General features: G+C 35.9%; 1 protein-coding gene across 7 annotated transcripts in view; it reads right to left on the bottom strand.

The window, feature by feature from the left end:
- Nucleotides 1-257: 257 nt before the first annotated feature.
- LOC127441667 (abl interactor 1-like) overlaps nt 258-27538 on the bottom strand; it is a 29001-nt gene continuing 1720 nt past the window's right edge. Inside the window, exons 2-11 of one of the 7 annotated variants that reach the window (XM_051699309.1) lie at nt 23335-23502; nt 17962-18138; nt 13065-13079; nt 12683-12789; nt 12367-12507; nt 8541-8638; nt 7451-7657; nt 6273-6359; nt 5817-6002; nt 258-2906 (exon numbers count right to left, since the gene is read on the bottom strand). In XM_051699309.1, coding sequence (XP_051555269.1) covers nt 2731-2906; nt 5817-6002; nt 6273-6359; nt 7451-7657; nt 8541-8638; nt 12367-12507; nt 12683-12789; nt 13065-13079; nt 17962-18138; nt 23335-23502 — 1362 coding nt within the window. In that variant the 3' untranslated portion in view covers nt 258-2730. Of the gene's footprint in view, nt 2907-5816; nt 6003-6272; nt 6360-7450; nt 7661-8540; nt 8639-12366; nt 12508-12682; nt 12790-13064; nt 13080-17961; nt 18139-23334; nt 23503-27538 lie in introns of all 7 variants that reach the window. The other 6 variants (XM_051699308.1, XM_051699311.1, XM_051699310.1 and 3 more) reach the window with 6 other exon arrangements.

The raw sequence follows: 27538 nt of genomic DNA on the forward strand, positions 1-27538 counted from the left end.
GATTTTGAATATAAATCATATTGACATGTCTGATTTCTGATGCTCTATGTGAGATACTGGGGTCTATAACTCAGGAAGAAAATCTAAAAAGCAGTAGTCTTAAACTGAACTCTCCATTTAATGTCATTGCTATCAGGGAGAAACAATTGAGATATTAAAGAGATCTCGTTTGTGATTTTTCTTTAGTAATGCTTATGCAAATGAACAAATCTGTAACTTAAACCTAAAAATATTTAATACTTGATATATTGCTTATGCAAATCATAAGATTTGTCATTAGAACCAAAAATATCTAAAACAATGTGATGCACAGGACTGTGCTTTATTATAAAAGAGACTGTACATAAAAAGACAAACAGATTATATATACAAAACGATAATAGAGATTATATTATTTGCAGATATTCTGCAAAAGAACATTTAAATTACAGATCACTTGCACATCTCATGACAAGGCCTTGCAATGCTTAACATTAAGTGGTCATTGTTCAGACAGCTCTATATGTGAGATACAATCTCACAGATATTTAATTGAATTAAATAAATAAAACTAGTAATCAAACACTGTTCGCCTTCAACAGCAGTACGAGACACTTCTAAAAAACAGAAACATCTTGATGTTTGTGCCATGCTTACAGTTCGTATATTTTCAGATTTATGAGCTCACATTCATCTGTACTACACACTAAACCTGATTATTCAAAGAAATCATTGGATTATCACTAAAATTCAGCCAACCTTCTGAACTGGCCAAAATAAAAAAGATCCACATCCTCTTTTATGTGGTCCCCATACAAAAAATATCTAATGACAAAAACTGCTTTTGCTACTTCATAAAACAATCGAGTTTGAGATGTATTTTCTCATTCTGCGAGAATTTTTGTTTTTTATCTCTGGGCAACGTTTGGGACTGGTTAGTACGCCAGTGTCCCGCAGTCAGTGCAAAAGAAAAGTTCACAATACTTCAGCAGTTTAAAACAGCAATGGTCATTTTCCGAACAATATCAAACCGAATACGGGTGAATCTCATAAAAACATGTCTAGGTCACATATATAGTTGACATTCTCTCATCATTTACCCTCATGCCATCCCAGATGTGTATGACTTTCATTCTTCTGCTGAACACAAAGATTTTTAGAAGAATATTTCAGCTCTGTATGTCCTTACAATGTAAGTGAATGGAGGCCGACATTTTTAAGCTCCAAAAAAGCACATAAAGACATAGAAGTAATCCATAAGTCTCCAGTGGTTTATTCCATGTCTTCAAAAGTGATGTGATAGGTGTGGGTGAGAAAAAGATCAATATTTAAGTCCTTTTTTAATATAAATTCTCCTCCCTGCCCAGTAGGTGGCAATATGCATGAAGAATGTGTATATCAAAAACAAAAGAAAAAAAAATGTGAAAGGGAAAGTGAAGGTAGAGATTTATAGTAAAAAATGAATTAAATATTGAACTGTTCACCCTCACCTATCATATCACTTCAGAAGACATGGATTAAACCACTGCAGTCTTATGGATTACTTTTATGCTGCCTTTATGTGATTTTTGGAACTTCAAAGTTTTGGTCACCATTCACTTGCAATGAATAAACCAATAGAGCTGAAATATTCTTCTAAAAATCTTCGTATAATTTTTTTTCAGTGTAAAAATATGAATCACATTTACCCCAAATTTCATATTTCTTATTTGATTACCATGCGTCTGCACGTTACTAACAATGTTTTTTTTTTTTTTTGGTTATTCTTAAAATTCTTAAAAGTGATTCTCATTACTCTAATACAGAAAAAAAAAATAAAAAAAATACTGTAATACAATGATTTTTGATTTAAATTAGCATAAATTAGAGGAAGTCCAACAAATACCGGCATTATTTTTTATCGTTATCAAATATTACCATTATTATTATTTATAAATTTTGCATTACTGTAATGAGAATTAGGGGTGGAAATGTGCTTAATTGTCATGAAATTAATGTTACACTGCAAAACATCTTAATGGTCCTAATAACAGACTTTTTCTTTAAGCAAAATATAATTTCTTAATTCTTTCCTGTGACTTTTGGATTGAAATATAACCCATACATGCTTTTGACAGGTTTCGAGAGATTCACCAACATGGTGTTTAGTTTGATATAAAGGAGAATCTCTGCACATTACTGCATCTGTCTTTACCCTCACCTTACAGTCATGAGAGGTAAGAGAGGTAAAATTATAGAAAATATCAGCAAGTCCTGAAGGCAAAATGCTAGACAAGAAATAATTGTCATTTTCTTTACCAGGCATAATAACATATAAGAAATGACATTCAAACATTTCTTCCTGACATAAAGAAATAGCTTGACAGTTGAGTAAAAAAAAAAAAAAATAGAGAGAACAATTTCTTTCTTTTTTTTTTTTTTTTGGAAATAAAAAAAGCTAACTAGACCTAGCAGAAACTTGGCAAACATGGGTCTCAGTACATTGACCAAACACGCACAAAAACAACAGCCCTTCAGGCAATTTCCCACTGTATTATATGTACAAAATATATATGGCAACCTAACCAGAGAGAAGAGAGATCTGTTTGTTTCTTCTCATATTCTGTGTAAATGCATTACAAGCTCTCTTTCCTTAAAAAAAGAGCATTGTAGATGCTTGGATACACTGGACAAAAACAAACATTCAGTCATATCCTAATGCACTTTGCAATGTTTGTAACTGATTGGCCACTTTATCTCGGTGAGTTGCTGTTAGTCAGCGTAGTGCATGATGGATTCGACGTAGTTGCCAGGAAACAGACCGGTCACGCCATTACACACGCCCTCGAACCAGCCGTCATCATTTTTTTTGATGATGTAGATGATGGCGCCCTCCATGAAGGAAAGCTCATCGTCTTTGTCCTTTGTATAGTCATAGATGGCCACCACTGAACGAGAAGTACACATGGTTAGTTCAAAGTGAAGTGGATTAGAAAGCTAAAGTAAGGACCGTGAGCAAGATTAGAGATGCTCTTTAGCTTTGGGATTTACAACTCCAATTCCAAAAAAGTTGGGACAGTATGGAAAATGCTAATTAAACCAAAAAGGAGTGATTTGTCAATTCTAATCATCCAGTGCTATATTGAAAGCATTACAACAACACAGTATTTGACATTTTACCATGTGAATCTATTTATTTATTTTTTATATACACTCATTTCAAATCACATGATTACAACACTCTCCAAAAAAGTTGAGACAGTCAATTCAGGACAATTTGACGAGTTGTAATAACAAGGTGATGTGAAACAGGAGATGTTAAACAGGTGAGGCAACCATGTTATTGTATATAAGGAGCCTCCAAAATAAGCATAGTCCTTCAAGAGCAAGTATGGGTCAAGGCTTGCCAATTTGCCAACAGATGCGTCAGCAAATAATCCAGCGCTTTGAGATCAATGTTCCCCAAAGACAAATTGGAAGGATTTTGAGCATTTTACCCACTACAGTGCACAATATAGTTAAAAGATTCAAGGAATCTGGTCAAACCACTTCTGAATGCATGTGATCTCCAACCCCTCAGATGTCACTGTCTTAAAAACTGACATGTCTGTAATGGATATCATGACATGGGCTTGAGAATATTTTCGTAAACCTTTGTCAGTCAATGCCATTTGCCACTGCATCCACAGATGCAAGTTAAGACTTTACTATGCAAAGCAGAAGCTATACATCAACACTGTCCAGAAGCACCGCCGAATTCTCTGGGCTCGTCTCATCTGAGATGGAATGTAGAACAGTGGAATCGTGTTTTGTGGTCCACATTTCAAATAATTTTTGGGAAAAAACAGCCATCGTATTCTCCAGGGCAAAGAGGAAAAGGACCATCTAAATTGCTATCAGCATAAGGTCCAGAAGCCAGAGACTGTCATGGAATGGAGGTGTGTCAGTGCCCATGGTATGGGTAACTTGCACATCTGTGAGAGTACCATTAATGCAGAAAGATACACTCACTGAGCACTTTATTAGGAACACTACGGTCCTAATAAAGTGCCCAACTTGGTCTTCTGCTGTTGTAGCCCATCCGCCTCAAGGTTCTCCGTGTTGTGCATTCTGCTCAGTACAATTATACAGAGTGGTTATCTTAGTTACCATATCCTTTCTGTCTGCTCGAACCAGTCTGGCCATTCTCCCTTGAACTCTCTCATCATCAAGGCATTTCTGTCCACAGAACTGCCACTCACTGTTTTTTAGTTTTGTCACTATTCTGAATAAACTCTAAAGACTGTTGTGAGTGAAAATCCCAGGAGATCAGTGGTTACAAAAAATATCAAACCAGCCCATCTGGCACCAACAAATATTCCACAGTAAAATCACTGAGGTAAATTTTTTCTCCATTCTGATGGTTGATGTGAATATTAGCTGTAGCTCCTGATCTGTATCTGCATGATTTTATGCACTGCACTACTGCCATAAAATAAGCTGAATAGATAATTGCATGAATAAGTAGGTGTACAGGTATTCCTAATAAACTGCTTAGTGAGTGTATGTACATATTTTGGAGCAACATATGCTGCCATCCAGACTTATCCAGGGATGTCAATGCATTTTCCAGCAGGAGAATGCCAAACCACATAATGCCCAGATTATAAGTGCATGGCTGTGTAAGCAGAGAGTGCTGGTGCTATATTGGCTTGCCCGCAGTCCTGACCTGTCTCCAACTGAGAATGTGTGGCTGTCAGCACTATGGGGTGTACTTTACACTCTTACCACCAGAGGCCCCCAGTGAACTTGTTTCTTGTGACTTTGGGTGTGGTGTTGGGTGTGAATCTGTGTTTGTGTTAATTGCTTGCAACTGTTCCTGGTTTAGACTGTGTATATTTAAGTTGTGTTCTTTGTCTTCTGTTTTGCTGATTTCTCTAGATGTTCCTAGCGATCACTTGCTCTTAAGCCTTATTTTCTAATTAAATCTTTCTCAGTGACTGTCTTTTGATTTATATTTTAGACTCTTGCTCTATGTTTTTGGACCTGGATTGTGATTTGGATTATTTGCAGGATATTTTTGGACTGCCTTTTTCATTCCTGACTTTTGCCAGAGCTGTGATTCTTGGAATGTATTTTTGGATTTCTGACCACCTTTAAAGTCTTTTTAGTCCTTTTTCTGCTAGTGGGTTTACTAACTCAATCCTGTGTTGCCCAGGGATAAAGTATTGATCTGCCTCCCTAGAGACCCGGGATCTACTAATCTCACAGAGGGGCAGAGCCCTGACAGTGGCGCATTATGAAGCGCACAGTATGACAATGAAGGCCCTGTACAAATTGCAGCTGAAGACCTGCATAATAGATGAATGGGTCAAAAGTCCACTTTCTACACTTAACAAACTTATCTTTAGTGCCAAAATGCTTAATAAGTGTTACTAGAAGCAATGGTGATGTTAGACAGTGATAAACACTCAACTGTCCCAACTTTTCTGGAGCGTGTTGCAATCATTTGATTTGAAATGAGTGTATACTTTCAAAGAAACAATTAAATTCACAAGGTAAAACATCAAATAATGGTGGATGCTGTTCACTCGTGGTGGTTGAGGAAAGTCCCCTGGTCACTATGTAAAGCACTTTGAGTGTAGTGTCAGAAAAGTGCTATAAAAGTTTAACATTCATTCAAATAATGTGTTGTTGTTGTGTTTTCAATATAGAATTTACCTTTTGTTTTGATTAGCATTTTTCATACTGTCCCACCTTTTTGGAATTGGGGTTGCAGTTGAGTAGTCAGATGAAGCAATGATTGCAATGACATGTCTGTTTCAGTCCTCCACTGAAGAAGGAGAAAGCAGCAACTCAAGGGCAGAGGGAGCACTCACCCTTCTCTATATAGGACTTGGGGGCCCAGTTGGGGTCTTCATCAGCATACGGGTCATTGTAGTGCACCAGGGCTGGGTCTTCTTCATCGTAATCCACAGGTGGAGGTGGAGGGGGTGGAGCTGCTTCCTCAAACAGGGGCGTGTCCTCAGGTAAAGGAGGAGGAGGTGGAGATGGGCTGTCTGTTACTGGAAGACAAAGTGACTCTCTCGATGACATAATTCAGCCTCAAAACCAATAACCTCATTTAAAGATATTTTTTGCGATATTTTAGATTTTTTTCCATAAATTAAATTCTTAATTCAGATGGAAACATCATACATATATATATAATGCATTTTTTAAATTTGATTAACCTCACTATATTTCATCCTGTTACATTGTAGCAGTGCGGGCAGCAGGTAGGTAAACGGAGACCGTTAAGAGTGAAGCTCTATGCTAATGTATGCAGTACTTACTGTTCTCCTGAACTCTGGCCACAAAGCCAGTGAGGGGAATCTGAGGCGTTAGCTGCACCATGGGTGGAGGCGGTGGAGCGACAGACACTGGAGACACACAGAATGCAGACACAAACACATTTACATTCATACACATCCAGTCAGACAGACCCAAGAGCACAGGCAAAAAATGAGACAGAGAGAGAGAGTTACAAACATACAGATAAACAGACAGAAAGTGAAAGCCGCTGTGAGTTACTGTAAGGAGGGGAGATTAAAAGCAGAAAAGCAGCTGCTAATAACCTTCTCTAGCAATTCAGTTAGACACAATCTACATTGGCGACATATGTTCAAGGGATAGTTCTGTCATAATTAACTAACCCTCCAAACCCATATAGTTGGGAAAGAATTAAAGAACCATGCTTTTTCATACAACAAACATTTCAAAAAGGAAAAGTAAGTATAATAAAAACATCATAAAAGTATTCCATATGACTCAAATGCTAAATGGCTTCCGATGCCATTTGATAGCTGTGTGTGAGGAACAGACCAAAAAAATTTCACTATACACCAATCAGCTACAACATTAAAACCACCTGCCTAATAAGTCGTTGTTCGCTTTAAATCTTACACTCTACTTTAGTTCTCAAATCTTTCTCCAACATGCACATTTTTTAATTTAGCACGTCAAGAAGTGCCACACAAGGTTTGACATCAATGGTACTTGTATTACCATTGATGTCTGATGTCTGACCTGACTGACTTGTATTAGATTGCACTACGTATGTGTATGTGTGTATGTATGTATGTGTGTGTTTGTGTGTGTATGTACGTATGTGTATAACTATTTTTAATTTTGTATTATTATCTATGTCTTGCTGCTGTTTTTGTATTGTTTTTGTATTGTTGTACACTGGAAGCTCCTGTCACCAAGACAAATTCCTTGTATGTGTAAGCATACTTGTCAATAAAGCTCATTCTGATTCTGATACTTGTACTTTTGGTTTTGGAACAATGGTTCTGGTAATTTTGATGTCATGGTACTTCACTATGTGAATTCCACAGAAGAAATAAAGTCTTGCAAGTGAGGAACAACATGACGGTGAGAAATTGATGACAGAATTTTTGGGTGAACTATCCCTTTAAGCTCAACCATCCTTTAAAACATACACCTCTCTCTATTATAGAGTTAGACTCACTTGTGTTCTGGGGGTGTGTGGGACCTCCGTTCAGGTGTGGTTGAGACACAGAGAACTGCGACGAGCTGGCGGGGGCGCGGCGGTAGGTGCCGGTAGCTGACACCATGGAGGCGGAGGAGGAAGTGGTGGAGTTGTGCCTGGAAATCTGCCGAGAGATCGTCCCAAACTGAGACATGGGGATCGGACCCAAACCTGGACCTGGAGGAACTACTGCAGGGAGGACATAGGACATGCACACCCAAAGAACATAAGTCACTCGCAAAAAAGATGTCTGAATTAGAGTGTAATTTTATATTATATTAACGCTATATATATGACAATATAGTTATTTTCCAACCACTAGCAAACACACACACACACATATATATACTGTACATTGCACTGATCAGTCAATACGAAAAGTGGCTTTCGAAGTCAATATATTTTTTGTGTTATTCCAAAATCATTAAATGTAAGCCTACAGTCGACAGTAATCCATTTTCCAATCGAGTTCATCAATCTGTCCTGCTCTCACAAGACGTGTTTTTACATTCCATCTGCTGTGCTTTTAATTATACTGTCGGTCAACGTACATGTGAGTCAGGTGGACGCTTTTGGAGCATCTCACTGGTTTTCAGCGTCATAAACAGCGCGTATTTTGGATGGTGTGCCAAATTAAAAGTATATTAAACTATGAAAAACTGTCAAAAATCGCGTCTTGAGATCCCTGCTTTCTGTTGAGCTTTGTCTAGCTGTCAAGAATGTCTCCTAGCTCTCAATCTGTGGCTGCGCTGCTGGTGAGGTTTTCTGAGGTGCGCTGACTACCCCCCTGCTGACGCGGCTCATAAAAACACAAAGATTCCGAAACTGCACTTCAAGTTTGAATTGCTCAGATGGTAAGAAAATATGTTCTTTTATTACAGAATTAACATACCAGGCAGGAGGCTTGATTAACTACGATAACTTTTTAACAATCGATTGATTTATCTATCTATCTATCTATCTATCTATCTATCTTACAAAACAATGTAGTAATGTCAACAATGTAAACAATTTTTAGACAGCAATACTAGCATGTGCACTGTGAAAAATGTGAATTGTGGAGTATCACCTGGTGCCATACTGGGAGGGGAGGGTGTTGGCACAGCCAGAGGGATTCCCATGCTATTACTGCTGTTCTCTCGACCGCCACTGCCCCCACTACTGCCACTGAACACAAAGAGAGTCAATCAGATTTCTGTAATAAAAGTGCTATTAAAACATAATGAGCGCACACATTGTCATAATTTCCCAAAAGGCTCACAAAGGGGCATCCTTTATCCAGCACAGCTATAAAGTCATTTATGATAGCATAAAGACCTTTTGTAACCTGAAACTGGAGAAAAATGTGATAAATCAAAGGTTAAGAAACAATTCACCACTAGACCAAACCATATTCACCAACTGCTACCCAAAGTGAGCAGAGCAAGACTAATGGGAGACCCATGACAGCCGTGAATCAAGTTAATGTGTAAAGAGAAGAGGAGCTCCATATGTTTTTAAGGAATAGTTCACACAAAAATGAAAATTCTCTCATTTACTCACCCTCATGCCATCCCAGATGTGTATGACTTACTTTCTTTTAGAGAACACATACAAAGATTTTCTGAAGATTATTTCAGCTCTGTAGATCCATACAATGCAAGTGAATGGTGACCAAAATGTAAAGCTCCAAAAAGCTCATAAAGGCAGCATAAAAGTAATATATAAGACTCAAGTGGTTTGATCAAATGTCTTGTGAAGTGATCAAATCAGTTTGGGATGAGAACAGACCAAAATATAACTCCTTTTTTACTATAAATCGTGACATCAGTAGTCTCCTTAGCGATCATGATTTCAAGATCAGTTACACTTCCTATACTGCCATCTAGCACTCTGCGCATGCACCAAGCACTAGGAAGTGTAATCAAAATTAAAATCATGATCGTGCCTGGAGACTACAATAGCAAGATTTACACTGATCGGCCACAACATTAAAACCATCTGCCTAATATTGTGTAGGTCCCCCTCGTGCCGCCAAACAGGGCCAACCCGCTTCTCTGAATAGCATTCTGTACAGAGAGGTTATCTGAGTTACTGTAGACTTTTTCAGTTCGAACCAGTCTGTCCATTCTCTGTTGAACTCTCTCATCAACAAAGCGTTTGAGTATTTCTGTAACTGCTGATCTCCTGGGATTTTCACACACAACAGTCTCTAGAATTTACTCAGAATGATGCCAAAAACAAAAAACATCCAGTGAGCGGCAGTTCTGCGGAGGGAAACGCTTTGTTGATGAGAGAGGTCAACAGAGAATGGCCAGACTGGTTTGAACTGACAAAGTCTACGGTAACTCAGATTACCCAACTGTGTTGAGATGCGGGTTGGCACGAGGGGGACCTACACAATATTAGGCAAATGGTTTTAATGTTGTGGTTGATTGGTGTATAGTGAAAAAGGAGTTATATTTTTGGTCTGTTTTCACCCAAAACCAATTATGGAGTCATATGGATTACTTTTATGCTGCCTTTATGTGTTTTTGGAGCTTCCAAGTTTTGGTCGTCATTCACTTGCATTGTATGGAACTACAGAGCTGAAATATTCTTCTAAAATTCTTTATTTGTGCTCTGCAGAAGAATGAAAGTCATACACATCTGGGATGGCATGAGGGGGAATAAATGACAGAATTTTCATTTTTGGGTGAACTATCCCTTTAAACTTGCATCTGAATAATGCCACAGATTTTAGAAATTACCAGTCAATCAGTATAAATAAATATGCTATGAATGCATCATATCATGAGCAGACACTGTTTTAATACAATAAAGGTGCAAAAAGTATTTCTATGTTTATTTTAAAATATGTCACATTTATTAATATTCTATATTACTACACCTTTTACTGCAGCTGTAATTCTTACCAACATAAAATACTTGTAACACCTAAGAAATGTGAACTTAAATTGATGCTTTGAATTTATTGTGCCTTTTAATTCCAGTTCAATTCCTTATTTTGAACTGAATTTTATTTAAAGCAGCAAAAAAGATTTTTGAGAACTGTAATTGTAATTTAAATTTAAGGAAGCAGAATTCAAATGGAATGATATTCAATAAATTCATATAACTGCTGCAAGTGTAGTTTTTAGGAATGTTATAAAATATCGAAACATCAATTATTGATTGGCATGTTATTTTTCCCATACATTTGAGTCATTGACATATTAAAGAGCACCTATTATGGTTTTTAAACGTGCCTACTTTTGTTTTAAAGGTCTCATACAACAGGTCATAAAACACTTTTATTTGCTCATAATTTAAATTGCAGCATTACCTTTTTTTCCCAGTGTCAAAAATGACTCATTCAATGATCCGTTCTAAAGGATTCATTCTAAACTCCTCCTTTCAGAGAGCCTACTCTGCTCTGATTGGTCAGATGTCCCGGTCTGTTGTGATTGGTCTACCACTTAGTGTAGTGTTTGAGGGCGGGTCAAAGCTGTTCGCGAGCAGCCAATGAAGACCAGAGGTGGGTTTTTTGTTACCAAATTACGTAGGTTAGTACAGGAAGTAAGTCTGAAATTACTAACGACTCGTTTCAGGTGTTCAGAATTGGTTCTTTCTTTTGGGAGTCAATAACTCCATTTGTCGTGCACTTTGATTTCTGAAACTTTGCAGACTTTTTCACATTCAGAAACAGCTATTTAACGCACTACATGAAAGGTAATATTTGAAAAACCATAATAGGTGCTCTTTAACATTAGCCGACACTGAAATTAGAAGCCTAATTTGCATGCTTTCCAATTCACAGTTAGTTGGCTTCCATTTAATGTAGTCTGGCATAATTGCTTTGGGAGACTACAAGGTGACATACTATTTACTGTACTTAATACTGAAGGACGTGTCGATGCGGTGCAGGAGGCATTCCAAAGTTGTTAATCTAGTAACCATACACACAAAAGTTACAAAGATTTTTGTACTTCTTCAAGAATGAGCAAAGTAATGCTGATGAGTTTGCAGGTTAGTGTATGAAATTGTATAACTGCGCAAAAGGAACGATTAGAAAAGGCAACGTTTATTATGCAATTTCTCTGTATGTAGCCTCGAATAGGTTTCATTAAAGCTGTCAAACCACAAAAAAACATACACTACCAGTCTAAAGTTTTGAAACACTTGACTGAAATGTTTCTCATGATCTTAAAAATCTTTTGATCTGAAGGCGTATGCTTAAATGTTTGAAATTAGTTTTGTAGACAAAAATATAATTGTGCCACCATATTAATTTATTTCATTATAAAACGAAACTTTAATAAAAAATAAAAAAGTTTTTGAAATGGATGACTTGGACCAAATAATTAAGAAAAGCAGCCAATAAGTGCCCAACATAGATGGGAACTCCTTCAATACTGTTTAAAAAGCATCCCAGGGTGATACCTCAAGAAGTTGGTTGAGAAAATGTCAAGAGTACATGTCTGCAAATTCTAGGCAAAGGGAGACTACTTTGAAGATGCTAAAATATAACACAGTTTTTATTTATTTTGGATTTTGTTTAGTCACAACATAATTCCCATAGTTCCATTTATGTTGTTCCATAGTTTTGATGACTTTATTATTATTATAAAATGTGAAAAAAAATTATAATAAAGAATGAGTAAGTGTTTCAAAACTTTTGACCGGTAGTGTACATGTAAATGAAAATACATTGTGTAGGCTATTTGAAAAATGTATACACAATCTATCATCCAGTGATGGCTAGAGTAAATAATCTATGTCCTTTGATAATGAGGTATTTAGAGAAAGATTAGATGGTATTAATAATCAATATTTTAAATGGCAACAATTCTAATGTGTATTTAATTATTCTATATATACCATACAAGACTAATTGGCATTGTGCCTCAGATGCATTTGAATGTGTCTGTGCATACCTGTGTGTTCTGGGTCTCTGGTTGAGTGAAGCCGTGCGTCCAGGGCTGTTCTGGCTGCCCAGACGTGCTGGACTGGTCATGTAGTCATTTGGCACCACAGGAGGCTTGACTGGCTCAAGGGTCTTATACGGAGTGTTTCGTCTAAGAAACATAAATGCACATTTGTTAATGATGTCAACTAAATAAAAACATTTTTTTTAAAAAAGGGCAATAAATGACACAAATCTGTAAGACATCTAGTAATATATTCTAGCATTGGAGGCATTAAGATTTGCACAAACATGTGCATAGAAAGTGAAACATGGCGACAGCTTACCCCAGTGTACCCCTCCCTGCCATGGGTGGGCTGGGGGGCTTCTGTGTGGGTGGGTTGGTCCTGGATAATGTTCCTCCACCTCCCCGAGCAGGCTGGTTATTCCCTTGCTGAAAGACATTTGACAGGGAAAACAACGTTAATAAGACATTTTCAATCTATTGTCATAAATATACAGCATTATATAATGATATCCCGCAAGGATAATAATGTTTTTATAAAGCAAAATATTAACAAAGATGATTCATATGATGTGTTGTATAGGGGTGTAGGCTACATGTTACAAATGAAACGTTCAGTAATCCCTTATTACTTCCTAATTGAGACACGAGACTGTGTCTTTTATAATCCACATTGTGCATTTGGGTTGTGTAAAGGTGCTTACCTTTGCTTTAAGCCACTAAGGGAAAGCATTAACGAAGAGGGGAGATAAATCATGTTATTTAATTACAATTAAGTTAAAAGTGAGAGAGGATAAGTGAAACAAAAGACCTTTAAAAAAAGAACACACAAACTGAAATCCAATTAGATTGATAAACATCAAGGGAGACAAAGCTGAAAAGACAAAGCTACTTACACAAAACAAACTGAATGATAATCACATAAATGTCAGTCCTAATTATCTTCTAATCAGAGCATAATTACAAATGGACGTGACTTTTCTAGCACAAAGAATATTTTATAATTATGTACAGTAATCATTTATCAGAATCAGAATGAGCTTTATTGCCAAGTATGCTTACACATACAAGGAGTTTGTCTTGGTGACAGGAGCTTCCAGTACACAACAATACAAAACAGCATCAAGACTTTTAAAAAATAATTAAAATTGAATATAAAATAGATAAATATTGAAAAGAAAAAAGTATATATAGAATACACAATGACTATACATATATATACACACACACACATACATACACATATGCATACACACACACACACACACACATATATATATATATATATATATACATACATACATACATACACACATACATACATATACACACACATACATACACACACACATGCACATACATACATATACATTTACATACATATACACATATATACACATATACACGTATGAATATATATACATACATATACATACATACATACATACATACACACACATAAGTAGTGCAAATCTAAATACAAATTGGTTATGTACAGTGCAAGAGAATGTAATGGCAGAAGAGGTAGGATGTGTTGGATAATATAAAAAGACTAAGCTGTGTATTGCACATTAATTATTGCTCAAAGGGGCAGTTTTAACTGTTCATGAGATGGATAGCCTGGGGGAAAAAACTGTTCCTGTGCCTGACGGTTCTGGTGCTTAGAGCTCTGAAGCGTTGGCCAGAAGGCAACAGTTCAAAAAGGTAGTGGGCAGGGTGAGTGGAGTCCAGAGTAATTTTTCCAGCCTTTTTCCTCATTCTGAGGATCTGTGAGCTCGTCCAGGTCTGTGGCTGCAGCCTCAAAAACACTCCAATCAGTGCAGTCAAAGCAGGCTTGTAGTTCCAGCTCTGCTTTGTTGGTCCATCTCTTTACAGTCCTTAATACAGGCTTAGCAGATTTTAATTTCGGTCTGTAGGTTGGAAGAAGATGAACCAGACAGTGATCAGAGAGTCCCAAAGCTCCTCTAGGAACAGAGCGATATGCATCCTTTATTGTTGTGTAGCAGTGATCCAATATATTTCTGTCTCTGGTTGGGCATGTAATGTGCTATTTGTATTTGGGCAGTTCACGTGTGAGATTTGCTTTGTTAAAATCCCCAAGAATAATAATAACTGAGTCCAGGTATAGTTGTTCTGTGTCTGTGATTTGATCAGCCAGCTGTTGCAGCGGGGCATTCAAACACGTGTTTGGCGTGATATACACACTCACCAGAATAAACGAGGAAAACACCTGCGGCGAGTAGAAAGGCTTACAGTTAATAAAGAGCGCTTCCAAATTAGGACAGCACATCTTCTTCAACGTTGTTACATCTGTACACCAACTTTCACTGATGTAAAAGCATGTTCCACAGCCTCTTGTTTTCCCCGTTAAATTCGCGATGAGAATGTTCCTCCCTCTTAAACAACTTGCATTTGAATAGCAATAGGTGGGTTTGAGTTCAACTGTGCCTTGCCTTATGCCTAGTGTACACTGCATAGTGACTCAAGCTCGTCTCCTTTGATGTTTTGAGTCGGCGTCTGGTCTGTGACAAGAAGTCTCGGATCTCACAACGAAAGGTCTTGTTGTGTGCGCACTACTGCGACAGGCCGAGACGAGCCCCAGATGCTACAACTGTTTTCAAAATTGCCTGATATCTAGATTTTTTGTCGTCAAGTGTGTGCACTGTCCCGACGAGCGAGAGATGACAATGAGCCACAACCAATGGAATATAGATAGAGCACAAGGAGGGCAAGGTATTAGGAAGCGGAAGACAAAAAATAATTTGAATATAATACAATTAAACTTCAAGGAAACGTTCACCCAAAAATGAAAATTTGCTGATAATTTACTCATGTTTTATTAATACAACATGTGAGCTGTTAAGTGGCATAATTAGGTGTGTTATGTAAGTAAACAGTTCACATGTTAAAGTAATAGAACATAAAGGATAACAGAACATATTATAGATCATACAGGAAGTCCATGGCCATAGCTGTAATGCTAAAATGCACATAATCTTTCAATAAAAATTGCCTATTGTCTCAGGTAACCTATTTCCTGATAGCTATGCTAGTTTCATGTCACTCATATCTCTTAGTGGTCTCTTTCATCTCACATTAAATATTTTTATTACATACTAATATTTAAATATTAAAAATGTATTAAAATGACTATTTTGATATAAATATAATATATTTATATTTGATATATACAGCATTATGGATATATAAATATTTAAATATAAATATATTTGTATACGGTTGTTGCACGTTCATAAGAGCTATGAGAAGCTTGTTCACAGTGGCTTGTGTGAGTGTGCGAGAAATGAGAGTTGTTTTTAGCACTAAGCAGTGCAAGTACTCACGTGAGCCACTGTGAACAAGCTTTTCTCATAGCTCAGACATATTACTGATGTCAAGATATAGAAAAACAAAGACCTTTTCACTGAAAAATATCTTAAATTTCATGCCGTTTCCTCACCAAAATCTATCATATGACTTCAGAAGACTTGGAATATGATGCACAAGATGCATGTATTGAAACGACTAATTTCACTGTTCCGCATAAGAATGTTGGTTTTGAATGACACGAGGGTGAGTAAATTATGACAGAATTTTCAAAATTTTGGTGTTATAAATACAGGGATTTACCAGCATTCCTGTGTTTACCATATTAGGGTTTACAGGTGTTACGTTGACAACAAAGTTGTAAAATTGGGTAAAATAAGGCTGGTAAGTGACTTATTAACACTAAAATCATGTTAATATACATATTACGTTTGTGGCTTTACTTTTAAAACAGTGAGTATTTTATGAACTGGCCCCATTCACTTCCATTGCAGGTGCCTCACTGTAACTGAATGATTAGAATCTTTTTATTTATTTTTGTGGAAATCAGTATTATGCCACAAATGCTACTGATTTAGCTGAACCTGTATTGAACCCGCAACTTTTCTTTTTTTAAGATGGTCAGATCACCTGTATCCAGTGTAAATTCCAGATCCTATACTTTTAAACAACTAATATATCTCACGTGTGTAGTTTTTAATTAATTAGCCAGTCGCTCCGACTGAAAGAGTTCAAAAAGTAACAATTATCGGTTATCTGTATCAGCCAAAATATTCCATACTGGTGCATCCCTTCAATACCAACAATAATAAGCGAACATAAAGTCCTGTAGCCGTGGCTGGCTTCACAATGAGCTGTCACGATACAGTTACTGATAGATGAGGAGGAAGGTACTGTACGTCCCCTGGGCATGTCATTCAGGGGTGACTGATGCAGAGAAAGCAACATTTGATGAGTTAAGTGCCCTGATTACAGAGTCAGTATGAGGGCAGCCTGCGGGATGTTCACTCAGCCAAAGGGTAAAAGGCCAGTTCCCATCAGCAGTATGGATCTAACGAGGAATTTCAGACAGGTCTTGGGGTGAGCTGTTGGCACATGACCTCAAGACCTGTCTCAACTGTATATCTAAAGAATGAAAAGACTAAAGGACTGGTGAATAATGATGACAATGTGTCAAAATAACACATCACCCTAATCAACCATCATCCCATAAAAGGTCAAAGTTAAAATGCAATTTGCAATGCCTCTTAATTACATCTCAGTGTTGATAGGGACATTCTATAGCTTCTAACAGTGATGATAACATCAGTATGAGAGCACAGAAAGCAAACTAATGCCACTGTAACAGCACAGAGCTGACATTGATGGACATGAATAATTTAATAATATGAATATAGTGAAGGGAACCCAAGAGGGGTATTCACAACATGCACACACACAACATGCAGAATCCCTGCGTAGAGCATGACGATCAATTACTTAATCAGTTTGCTAATTCGTTCTTTTGAATATCTGAAACAGTCAGATGGACTTCTGCATTATTTTTTATATATTACATCAATGAAAAGTCAAATGAATCACATAGAAAGAGACTGTGTGTCTATTTATGTGACGATTACTACGATAGCCCTTAGAAACACAAGGGCATCAGGGAGAATATCAGAATTTGATCCATGACTCTCTTGATATCTCAAAGCCTTCTCAGATTTTTCTCCTAAGAAATAAACCCTAATGGTCTCACATGTGTCTTCTCCAGAGTTTCAAAAGATATCTCGGCAATGCCAGAAAAACTGTGCTCAAATTCACCAAGATGCCAGTCTGCGATCAAAAGTCAGAGATCTTAATATGAACATTTTTTCGTCAAATTCCTCCCTGATTATCTGAGCTACATGATCCAAAATAATTTGATGCCTCAGTAACACTTAATTATTGTTATTTGTATTTGTTAACATTAGTAAATGCATTATGTCTCATGAACTAACAAAGAACAATATTTTATCAGTATTTATTAATCTTGGTTCACAGGTTCACTGGTTCATATAATCCTGTAGCACATTAAGGTAAACAGATTTGCCATGCTGTCCATAATGGAGGGGCTCGAGCACAGGAATGGGCTTGAGCTCTGAGATCCCCCTTTTCCACTAGGAAGATACATAATCAGCTCTTCTTACCATGTTGAGGAAAACAAAGATTATTTTGCAGTTTGAGTGGTTAAAATAAAAAAGTGAGGCCATCCAACAGTTGACAAGTTCGACATGAATATGACAGACTTACTTTAACACCGTGACCCACATCATCCAGCAGGGTGTAGTCTATGGGCTTCCTAATGTAGCGCACGGGTCGCTCCATGTTGCCGGGGGCAATGATCTTGTGGGTCCGAGATGTGTTTTTGTTGGTGGTGAGGATCCCGATCTCTCGTCTGGCAACTTTTTCTTTATGAATGTCCACAGTCTAAGCAAATGAAAGGGAAGAAAATAGTGAGTCTGAATTCAATTTTAGAACAAAACTGACCAGAAACCAGATTTTGTGGACCAAATTCACTTATCGACCCATATATTCTGTATGCAAAGTTCAAACTTAAAGAAACTTGGGAAACTTCAACACAAAGACATTTTGAGGATACATGCCAAATGTCATACAATGCTGCCCATAGGGGGCACTACAACTTAACCCAATAACGCAGTGTGTATCAAATATGATACACAATGTTTGACGGCTCCTGTTTCACTCTCTGTTCAAGCTAAATGACCTATGGTATGTCAGCTTTCAATGTTTATATCGATCTATTTAAAATGACGGCGGACTTAAGTGACGGACACAGACGAAAAAGTGACTGTTATGTTGGGATCAATGACAGATTATTTTAAAAAAGTAAAAATGAGAGTAATTATTATATTGTTACTGATATTTTAAAATGAGTATTTGCTGAATATAAGCAACTTGTACTTGGTTAAAATGTTGTATATTATTTTATTGAAAAAGCCTGTTGAAATCCATATGTATCAAATATGATACAACAGACTTTTGAGGTAAATCTCTCAATCACCATTCCATTAATGTCCACCACAAAACAAAACAAAAATCACAGAGCTTTGAAAATTCTGACATGTACTTTTTATAAGATATGAAGTGTGAACTAATATTTCTGTGTATTTTAATTTATACAGCCTGCTCTGTCATTATAAAGATCTCATTATTTTACATTACAAGCTATTATGATGTCATCTTACCATAAGTTCCTGAGACCCAGTGAAAAAAGTTTTACAATTTCCCTTTTTTAAATCTCAATATAGTGTTTGGTGCATAAACAACATATGATAAAAACTGTTTATTGAAAACTCTCAAATATTTGGTATCTCTGAAAAGCCAAAGGAGTCATCTGATAATACTCCAAGATTTACCACTGTAGCATGTATGGGCTAAGAGAAACTTAAATAACAACTGTCCTACACAAAAACGAATTGATAATGACCTTTAAAGCCTAATGTATCAATTATGATACATAAAAATAAAAAAAACATGTGCAAATGTATTTTTTACGATTTCTTTTTATAGTTTGTCTAATGGTACTAAAAACAGTTTATTGTCAAATTTTTTTATTTTCTTACAATTCTTTCATATGTCAGGTTTTACAGGGTTAAAACCATACATAACTCCACAACAGTTTGATTGAAGAATTTTTGCATGCTCTGGGTCAAGTGCTATCATAATGATTGGACGACTCAACCAAAATGGCCCCCAGCTGCTAATCAAATTTAAACAACTAATAACTTGCTTGTGAATGACCTATCATTATGAAATTTGGGATCCATTTACAGTTTGCCTAAAATTAGGCTGTATACCAATTTCTGTGAGAATAAGCTAATATATGTTTTTTAGTAATAATTCCAGAACTGCAATTGCTAGCATAAAAAAAATCTTTAAGTGCTGCAGAATCAATCGGTCATAAAGATTTCAATTTTTGACAGTAAAAAACTTCCACTACTATGAATTTATTGAAATACATACTTGTATTTCTGATGACTTCCTATACTGTACATTTTTTTGTGTGAGTTCACAGTATATTCCTGGCTACTTTGTCTTTCACAGTATATTTTACAGTATTATTTCTACAATTTATTGCAATTAAAATACAACTGTATTCTGTGACTTTTCAGTGAAAAGGGCCACAAAATTATTGTAATGTAGCAGTGCTGTATCAAAGATAAATTTTTTCTAGCATTGCAAACATCACTACCTCAGTGTTTAATTACAAGTTTCTTTTTTTACTATACTATCTTAATCAGACTTAGTCTGGTCATTAAATTTAACCTATTTTCTCCCTGCTTTACAGAGCTAATAACTGTGTACTACAACAGAATTGCAACAGCTGGGATAAAATTTGTTACAAATACTAAGTCAAGGTTCCCATTCAAAGGGAACACTATGCACCAATGGTGACTTCAAACAAAACACAGTTATCCCACAAAGCAGTGCAATATTGTTATTTCTTCTTTGCAGTAATTTGTTGTGTTAACGGCATAGCCTGCATTGATTTTACAGTAAAATTCTGGGAAGAGTATTTTATTGTAAGAAATTACTGTTAAATCTTTAAAGTCCTGGCAATTGTTTTTACAGTGTAGATCTTTTCCCTGATTCGCACAAAATGTGACATTTGTGTCATCTAGGAACCTTTATAAAAAAAGTTATCAAAAAAACTTTGATTCATTCAATCGTTTAGCAGATATGTATGGAGTTATATATGTGCCAAAATTCTGCGCGTGCAAAATTAAATTTTGAGCACAAAAAAATGTTCTGTGCGCACAAGATGATATTTTGAGCGCAAAAAGTTATTTCGCATGCGCTTGAACTCAGTATTGTAAAGCAATGCATCTTCTTGAAAAGATTAATAAATGTTTTAGATTAGATTAATAAATGTGCAAGATCTCACTTGTTCTCGTTCCTCGTTTGCCCTCCTACGTCAGGATTGGCTATTAGAAGCTGCTTACAAGCGCTCTGCAATTGGACAGTTGAGGTAGCTACAGCAACCATGAACATCTGAGTGTACAGTAAATATAGCAGAAGAGCCAACAGGCACAATGCTCCAAGTTCAGTACACACTTTATATACTGTATGCAGTTATCATTACAAAAAATATTTAACCCGTGGATTATAGACATACCAGGAATACTGTAAGGATTAATTTACTGTAATGTAAGTTTTCCAAAATATATTAGCCTGGGATCATGCAATACTAAGGATTTCTTTCTATTTTTCAAACTTTTTGCAGTCTCAAACAATTGAGGTTCAATATATGGTACATTTAATTTACCCCAAACTATGACAGGAGATATAATTAGCCTCTTTTCCTTTTCTTCCATTTCTTCTCATTATTCAATTTTGCCAGAAGGGATGTGGTAGAATGCATAAACGTCATAAAAACAGCATACTGAACATTTCAAGATAACCCACAGCTTTGAAATGCAAATATAAACAGCTTTTCTAATTTATTATCAAGAACAGAATGTTAATTTAGGCAATATTTATAATATTCATAATATTTATAATATACAAGGCTGATGAAAAATGGGAGAGGACACACTAAAGAAGGTGGACTAAATAACATGTTTATTAAAAAAATAATATTTCATATAATAATAACAAAAAGAAGGTTCAGTGGTTGCTGATCCATGGTAGACTGTAATCTGGTCACTTTTATTTTAATAAACTGATCTCTCAGATTGACAGAAGTCAAATTAATTTCCCCCAAAACTAAACTATTACATTAGTCTTAACGAGTTTTACACATGGGAGATATTAAATTAATATAATTTCAGATGAAAGTGGTAACTAACATGGCCAAGCTAGCAGCTACGTAAGTGTAACTTTGTAACCTAAAAACCAAATACTAGCCAAGATAACCATACTAAGAGAGCTAGCCAGATATTTAGTTGCTAGTAAGCCTATTGGCAGTGTACAGACTAAATACTGTTTTTTACATAAAGGTTAAATAAAAACAGTTAAGTCAACAAAAGAACAATGAACTTTATTCAAGTGCAAAATAGATTTTTGTTCGTTCAAATTGAATTCATCTGTGCAAGAAGATACATTGTTTTACAAAACTGAGTTCAAGCGCATGCAAAATAATTTTTGTGCGCTCAAAATATCATCTTGCGCACGCAGAAAATTTTTTTGTGCTCTCAAAATATTGTATTTTTGGCACATAAATAACTCTATAGATATGTGCCTATACATTCTTCAGGTGTGGTCTAAAATGACTAAGCTAATATGGACTGTGATTGCAATGTCCAAATTTCACAAAACTTGGTACACTTGGACAACGGGACATTCTGAGGACACGTGGCACATTTCATCAAAGTTATTTGAGCTGTGAGTGATATATGAAAGATGTACTACTATTTGTGTCCACAAGGAGCCACAAGATAAGACATTCTTGCAATTCTGCAAACACAATATCTAACAAGGACTATGTTTACTTTTGTAATTCCATTTAGTTATGCTATTGACACAGGCACAGCTTTAAGAGACACTGCTTCTTTTTTACATCATTTAGCTGCCATTTCTGCCTATCCTTTTAGAGACAAATGGTGGCAAACCAGTTTGCAGGAGCCTTTTAACTTCATAGGAAGTAAATCATTAGATCTGGTTTCCATTATGGCTCTGAAAATCTACTTTAGCACATGATAGAGAGCAGTATCTCTTACTAATAAAAGCATTCCCCACTGTGGATGAAGTAATTCACTCAGCCATTATGTTCAAATGGTGATGTAGCAACAGAGAGGGCTCGAAGTGTCTGAGATGCTCTTTACAAATTATATAACTCCAATACACCCGTGCTCACAGTAGAAATGACCACACTCAGCCTGTTGTTTTTGCATCATGTTAAGCATTAAGCTTTTTCATTTCCAACATATTCAATGTAGTTAATCACCAATTGCATAATCTATAGTCTATATAATCTAATTATTATTGAATATTAAATAAATTAGTGATTTGAGTCATTACAGAGGCCCAGCAAGGCTATTGAAATGAAGAGCATGTGAGGACAACTAAAGATTCATTATAATTTTTCATCATGGCCAGACAGTTTTCCATTTGATGCTGCTCTCACAACAGACCAGTGTGAATCCATGATGCAAATATGACTCATGGGGGAATAAATGAGAGACTCAATAAACAAAGAAATGTGATCAATGTGGGTTACCAAAAAGGTTGGATATAGTAAGAAACTTGTGCTGAATTTAGTTTGTACTGTGATTCTCCCATTGATATCTATATGATTTTATATGAAGCATCCATAACGGTCACATCCTTAAAGTGCTATTGTTTATTTTATAATATATTTAATGTATTATATTTAAAGTAATGATGCATCATCATGCATCATACCAATCTATGTTGCTATAGGCCTATGTTGACTACTTGTTCAAACTTTTAGTTGGTCAAAATTTGAAATGTTTAAACTCTGTATGTTATTTTGTGATCCATTTTTTCATCCATGAAGCATATTATCACATTTTTGTATTGAGCAATTTCACAACACTACATTTTATCACTCAAATGTTAAATCACTCAAGTCAAACAAAGCATGTTAGGTAAGGGAACACCTGATTCTTTTCAGATTGGTGTTATGATGCCCAGGCTGACCTGAGAGATATGGTTGATGGAAGACTCCATCCTACGCAGCTGCGAAGCCTGAATATCCAGCAGCTGTAGCACATTGTTGGCTAAGGCATTGATCTGATAGGCCACGCTAGCCAGGGACTGGGTGGTGTAGGCTTTGGTCTCCTCAAGGGCTTTCCTCTTGTCTTGTGCCTAAACAGAGATTCAAAACAGATACCAAAGGTCTTAAGGTCAGTACAATGGTGTGAAAATATAGTGTCAACCAAACCTTTATCAATTACTGATTTTTCAAAGCATCTCACACTCAAGTCATGCTTCTTTGAATGATGTTAAAGCATTTAGGAATTTAGGAATCCACCTATTAATGTCATTTTAAACAGTAGGATTTTATTTGATTCTTAGAGGATTCCTATTTGAAGGATCCTTTAGGACTGGTACCAAATTATGATAAATTAATTCCAATGGGAATCCTGTACACATTGCTTTAGGATTTTCTGACTAGGGTATCACCATTGTGCCTTTAAGTTCACAGTAAGTAACCCTAAGATGCTTCAAAACTGTTGGTTTGAGCCTTTCAAAGGACGATCCATGAGCTATCCCCATTGTATCCAGGGGCGTGCCTACCATATAGGCTATAAAATATGCAATGCATAAGGGCACCATGCAAAAGGGTGCGCCAAATCATCCTAAAGGGAGCGCTCAGATGATGAAACGTTCAAGGGGCGCCAACACTGATGCTGAATGCCCGCCCGTAAGTTGGTAGCTGCACCCCTGATAGTATCCTTGAGCAAGGCTCCTGCAATAAGTGTACTGTAATTTGCTTCAGATAAAAGCTTCAGCTAAACGACTACTTTAAAATAAATGCACAACTAAAACTAGTTAACTGCAGGTATTGAAAACAGCAGGATATTCTAAAGACAAATGTGAGACCTGATTCTGAATAGAGTGGAAAAACATGATGAAACCAACAGGCCATAAAAACAATAGGGTGACTAAGGTTAGCCTACATTGTACTGCTACAAGCATGATGCAATGCATTGCTGATACTAAGAACATCCCATTGTTGTTGCGATTCAAAACTTGTTTTAAAAGCCTTTCACATTTAAAAACAATTTCCTGCTCAATTAACTTAGTAACGGCAGCAGACTCATTAGTTAGATTAGCATTATAGGCTAATAGACAAACAAATACTCGTACTAGACACCAACTTCTAAGTATGTCAACTTGTGGAAACCGTTTCTAGAAAGCCATTAAGAAAAGAAAGCATGTGTCTATTGCAATATATTGTTTTCACAGTTAGCTTTAGCAGCTTCATCAATTATGAGCAGTAGTATTAGCGATGGTTTCCAGCACTAAATATTGTCTAAAAGATTTGGTGACAGTGAATAAATTAACAAATGTGCTTACTCAGACTTTGTCAGGTAGTAAATCATGAATCAAGCAGTTATAATCTAGCTGCAAGCAGCATACTGTATATGGCAATACGAACAATACAGGAATTAGCTCAAAGTGTGTTGCTAGTACTTATGACAGAAAGTACTGGTATGAACACTAGTAGCTGACTCTGATCTTGTATTGTTAACAATTAGGCTTCTAAAAGCATGCAACACTGTCCCCAGGCCTGCTTCAAACACCACCTGTCACTACAGGTCAGTCTTCTCAGCTGTTATAAAGCCATGTGTTCGTTGGCACAGGGGAAATACATATGAATGGACCCCTAAATGCCCTGGCTGCGACATTCTACAATGGATCTGCCCATCAGACAACACTAATGATATGAATAATAAATGATGAACTCTTGATTGATATAGACATTATGAAACATTAAAATGAATGTGTAATTCATCATTTATCACACACAATAATTACTTTAAGTGAAAAACGGTGCCAAAATGCTCAGGTACAACAGGGTTTTTATTTATTGCATGCAAAACAGCAAATGAAGTCTGGACCACATTTCTTATTGTTTGTCTTGGTTATATTGACACATTATTTACTACACAATGGTTCATTCTACATAGGCTTATTCTGAATTTGGATTCTTACACAAATGGTTTTAATATTGACTCAGATGGCATGATGCAAGTCAAAAGTGAACTTCGGTCTAAAGCCAAAGAACCCTGCTCTGAACCGCTCCTCAAGATTGATACACCCAGCAAAGTCATGAGAGCAACATCTATGAGTCATTTAGTCCTCTAATGACTGTGTGTTTAAGAGGAAAGAGAATTTTTAGCCTAGTTGGTGACCGCTGAAACCAACACTGAATGTCACATGGGGTTTCAAACACAGTGGATCCCCACTAAATATACTAAATATAAAAGTCGTAATTATTAGTACGAGACGGTGAAATCATGATGTCACATGAGCTGGTTCAATCAAAAATGTTTTACTTTTACTCCCATAGAGGAAAATAGTAACAAATGACATTACTACTTAGTTTAACCCCAAAACCTAAGCATAAAGTCTAAGCCCTTATCCAAACCCTAAACCTAATACCATGCTTTTAATAGAAAAATAACATTTGAGTACCACGGAAGAAAGAAAACATCAGGGTTTGGAACGAGATGAGGGAAGTGTGTTATAGGTTACTGACATACAACATCAGTCATTTGTATTGCATAAATAAATAAATATGGATTGTGTAAATGTGCTCACTGATGTTTCCTTTCTAAAATAAAGTGTTGGAAATGAGGCTAGATGAAATGCGATGCCTGTATTGTATTCATTTGAAATTCTGTTTGTTGATTGGCTGGTCTCTATGGGGACTAAAAGTCATACCTTTCATATATGCCATGTCATCCGGTATATAAGATTTCGCCATCTAATTATTTCAGTTTCATGAGACTCCTGTATGTTGAGAATGGTGTTAGCAATGCCAGGGTCATGGGTTCAATTCCCAAGGAACACACAAAGTGATAAAATGTAGGCATGCCTATCTAGAATGGACTGTAAATGTAATGTAATGTAATGTAAATTTACCAAGATATTATACCAATATTGTGAGATGGCACAAATCTGAACAATGATGCATTAAATTACTGATTCAAATTTAATGCCATATACTGTATTTTCAAGTACTGTATTTGTATGGTACTACTGCAGTCTCGCATGCAAATCTAAAGCATTTTTGGTAAAGTCGCTCTGGATAAGAGTGTCTGAAAATGGCTAAAATGTAACTATACTAAAGTGAAAAAAGGACTTAAATATTGATGTTTCTCACCCACACCAATCATATAGCTTAAGAAGACATGGATTTAACCACTGGAGTCTTATAGATTACTTTTATGCTGCCTTTACATGCTTTTTGGAGCTTCAAAGTTCTGGTCACCATTCACTTGCATTGTATGGACCTACAGAGCTGAAATATTCTTCTAAAAATCTTCATTTGTGGTCAGCAGAAGAAAGAAAGTCATACACATCTGAAAAGGCTTGATGTTACTAAATGATGTATTTTAGGTAACATTTTTTTAGTCTGTATGACATGAAAATATGCAAGGAAATAATTTTTTCATTGCACAATGTCAAAATGAACGAGACTGACAATAATCTGTGATAAATAAATAGTCTCTTGAGTTCAGACACTTAATTATCTACCGAGACTGTGATAATTAAATCATGTGAAATTAAGATAATATTTACACAATAGTATAGTGTAGTAGAGTAGAGTAATAAAATGTTAATAAAGTGAGAATATTATTTCTAATCTGTTTCTTATGCAATGAAATAAAGCTATGATAATATTAGGTAACATAATAATGAAATCATGTGAAAATAATATAACATTTGCATAGCATAGCATAATATAGTATAGGAGACTATAGTAATAATATGATAATAAAGTGTAAATCATCTTTGCAAACTGTTTCTTATGCATCAAACACTACTACATATAACTATGATAATATTAGGTAATATAATAATGAAATCATGTGAAAATAATATAATATTTACATAACAGTGTTGTATAGTAGTATAGTATAGTAATATTTTTCTAATACATTGTGAATAATCTCTAATATGTTTCTGATGCACCAAACACAAAACAAACTAAACCAAACTTTATTAAATTATTAAATTATTAACGTTTTTTCTCAGAATGTTACAGCCCTACAAACACTATTATTTTAGTTACATATAATTAATAATAATAAATAAGTTCAATGCCTTTTTGTTGAGGTCTATGTTGTTGACAATATTTCACACAAAAAAGAAAAGGATTTTGGATTTT

The sequence above is a fragment of the Myxocyprinus asiaticus genome, chromosome 5 (genome assembly GCF_019703515.2).
Source record: "Myxocyprinus asiaticus isolate MX2 ecotype Aquarium Trade chromosome 5, UBuf_Myxa_2, whole genome shotgun sequence".
NCBI lineage: Eukaryota > Metazoa > Chordata > Actinopteri > Cypriniformes > Catostomidae > Myxocyprinus > Myxocyprinus asiaticus.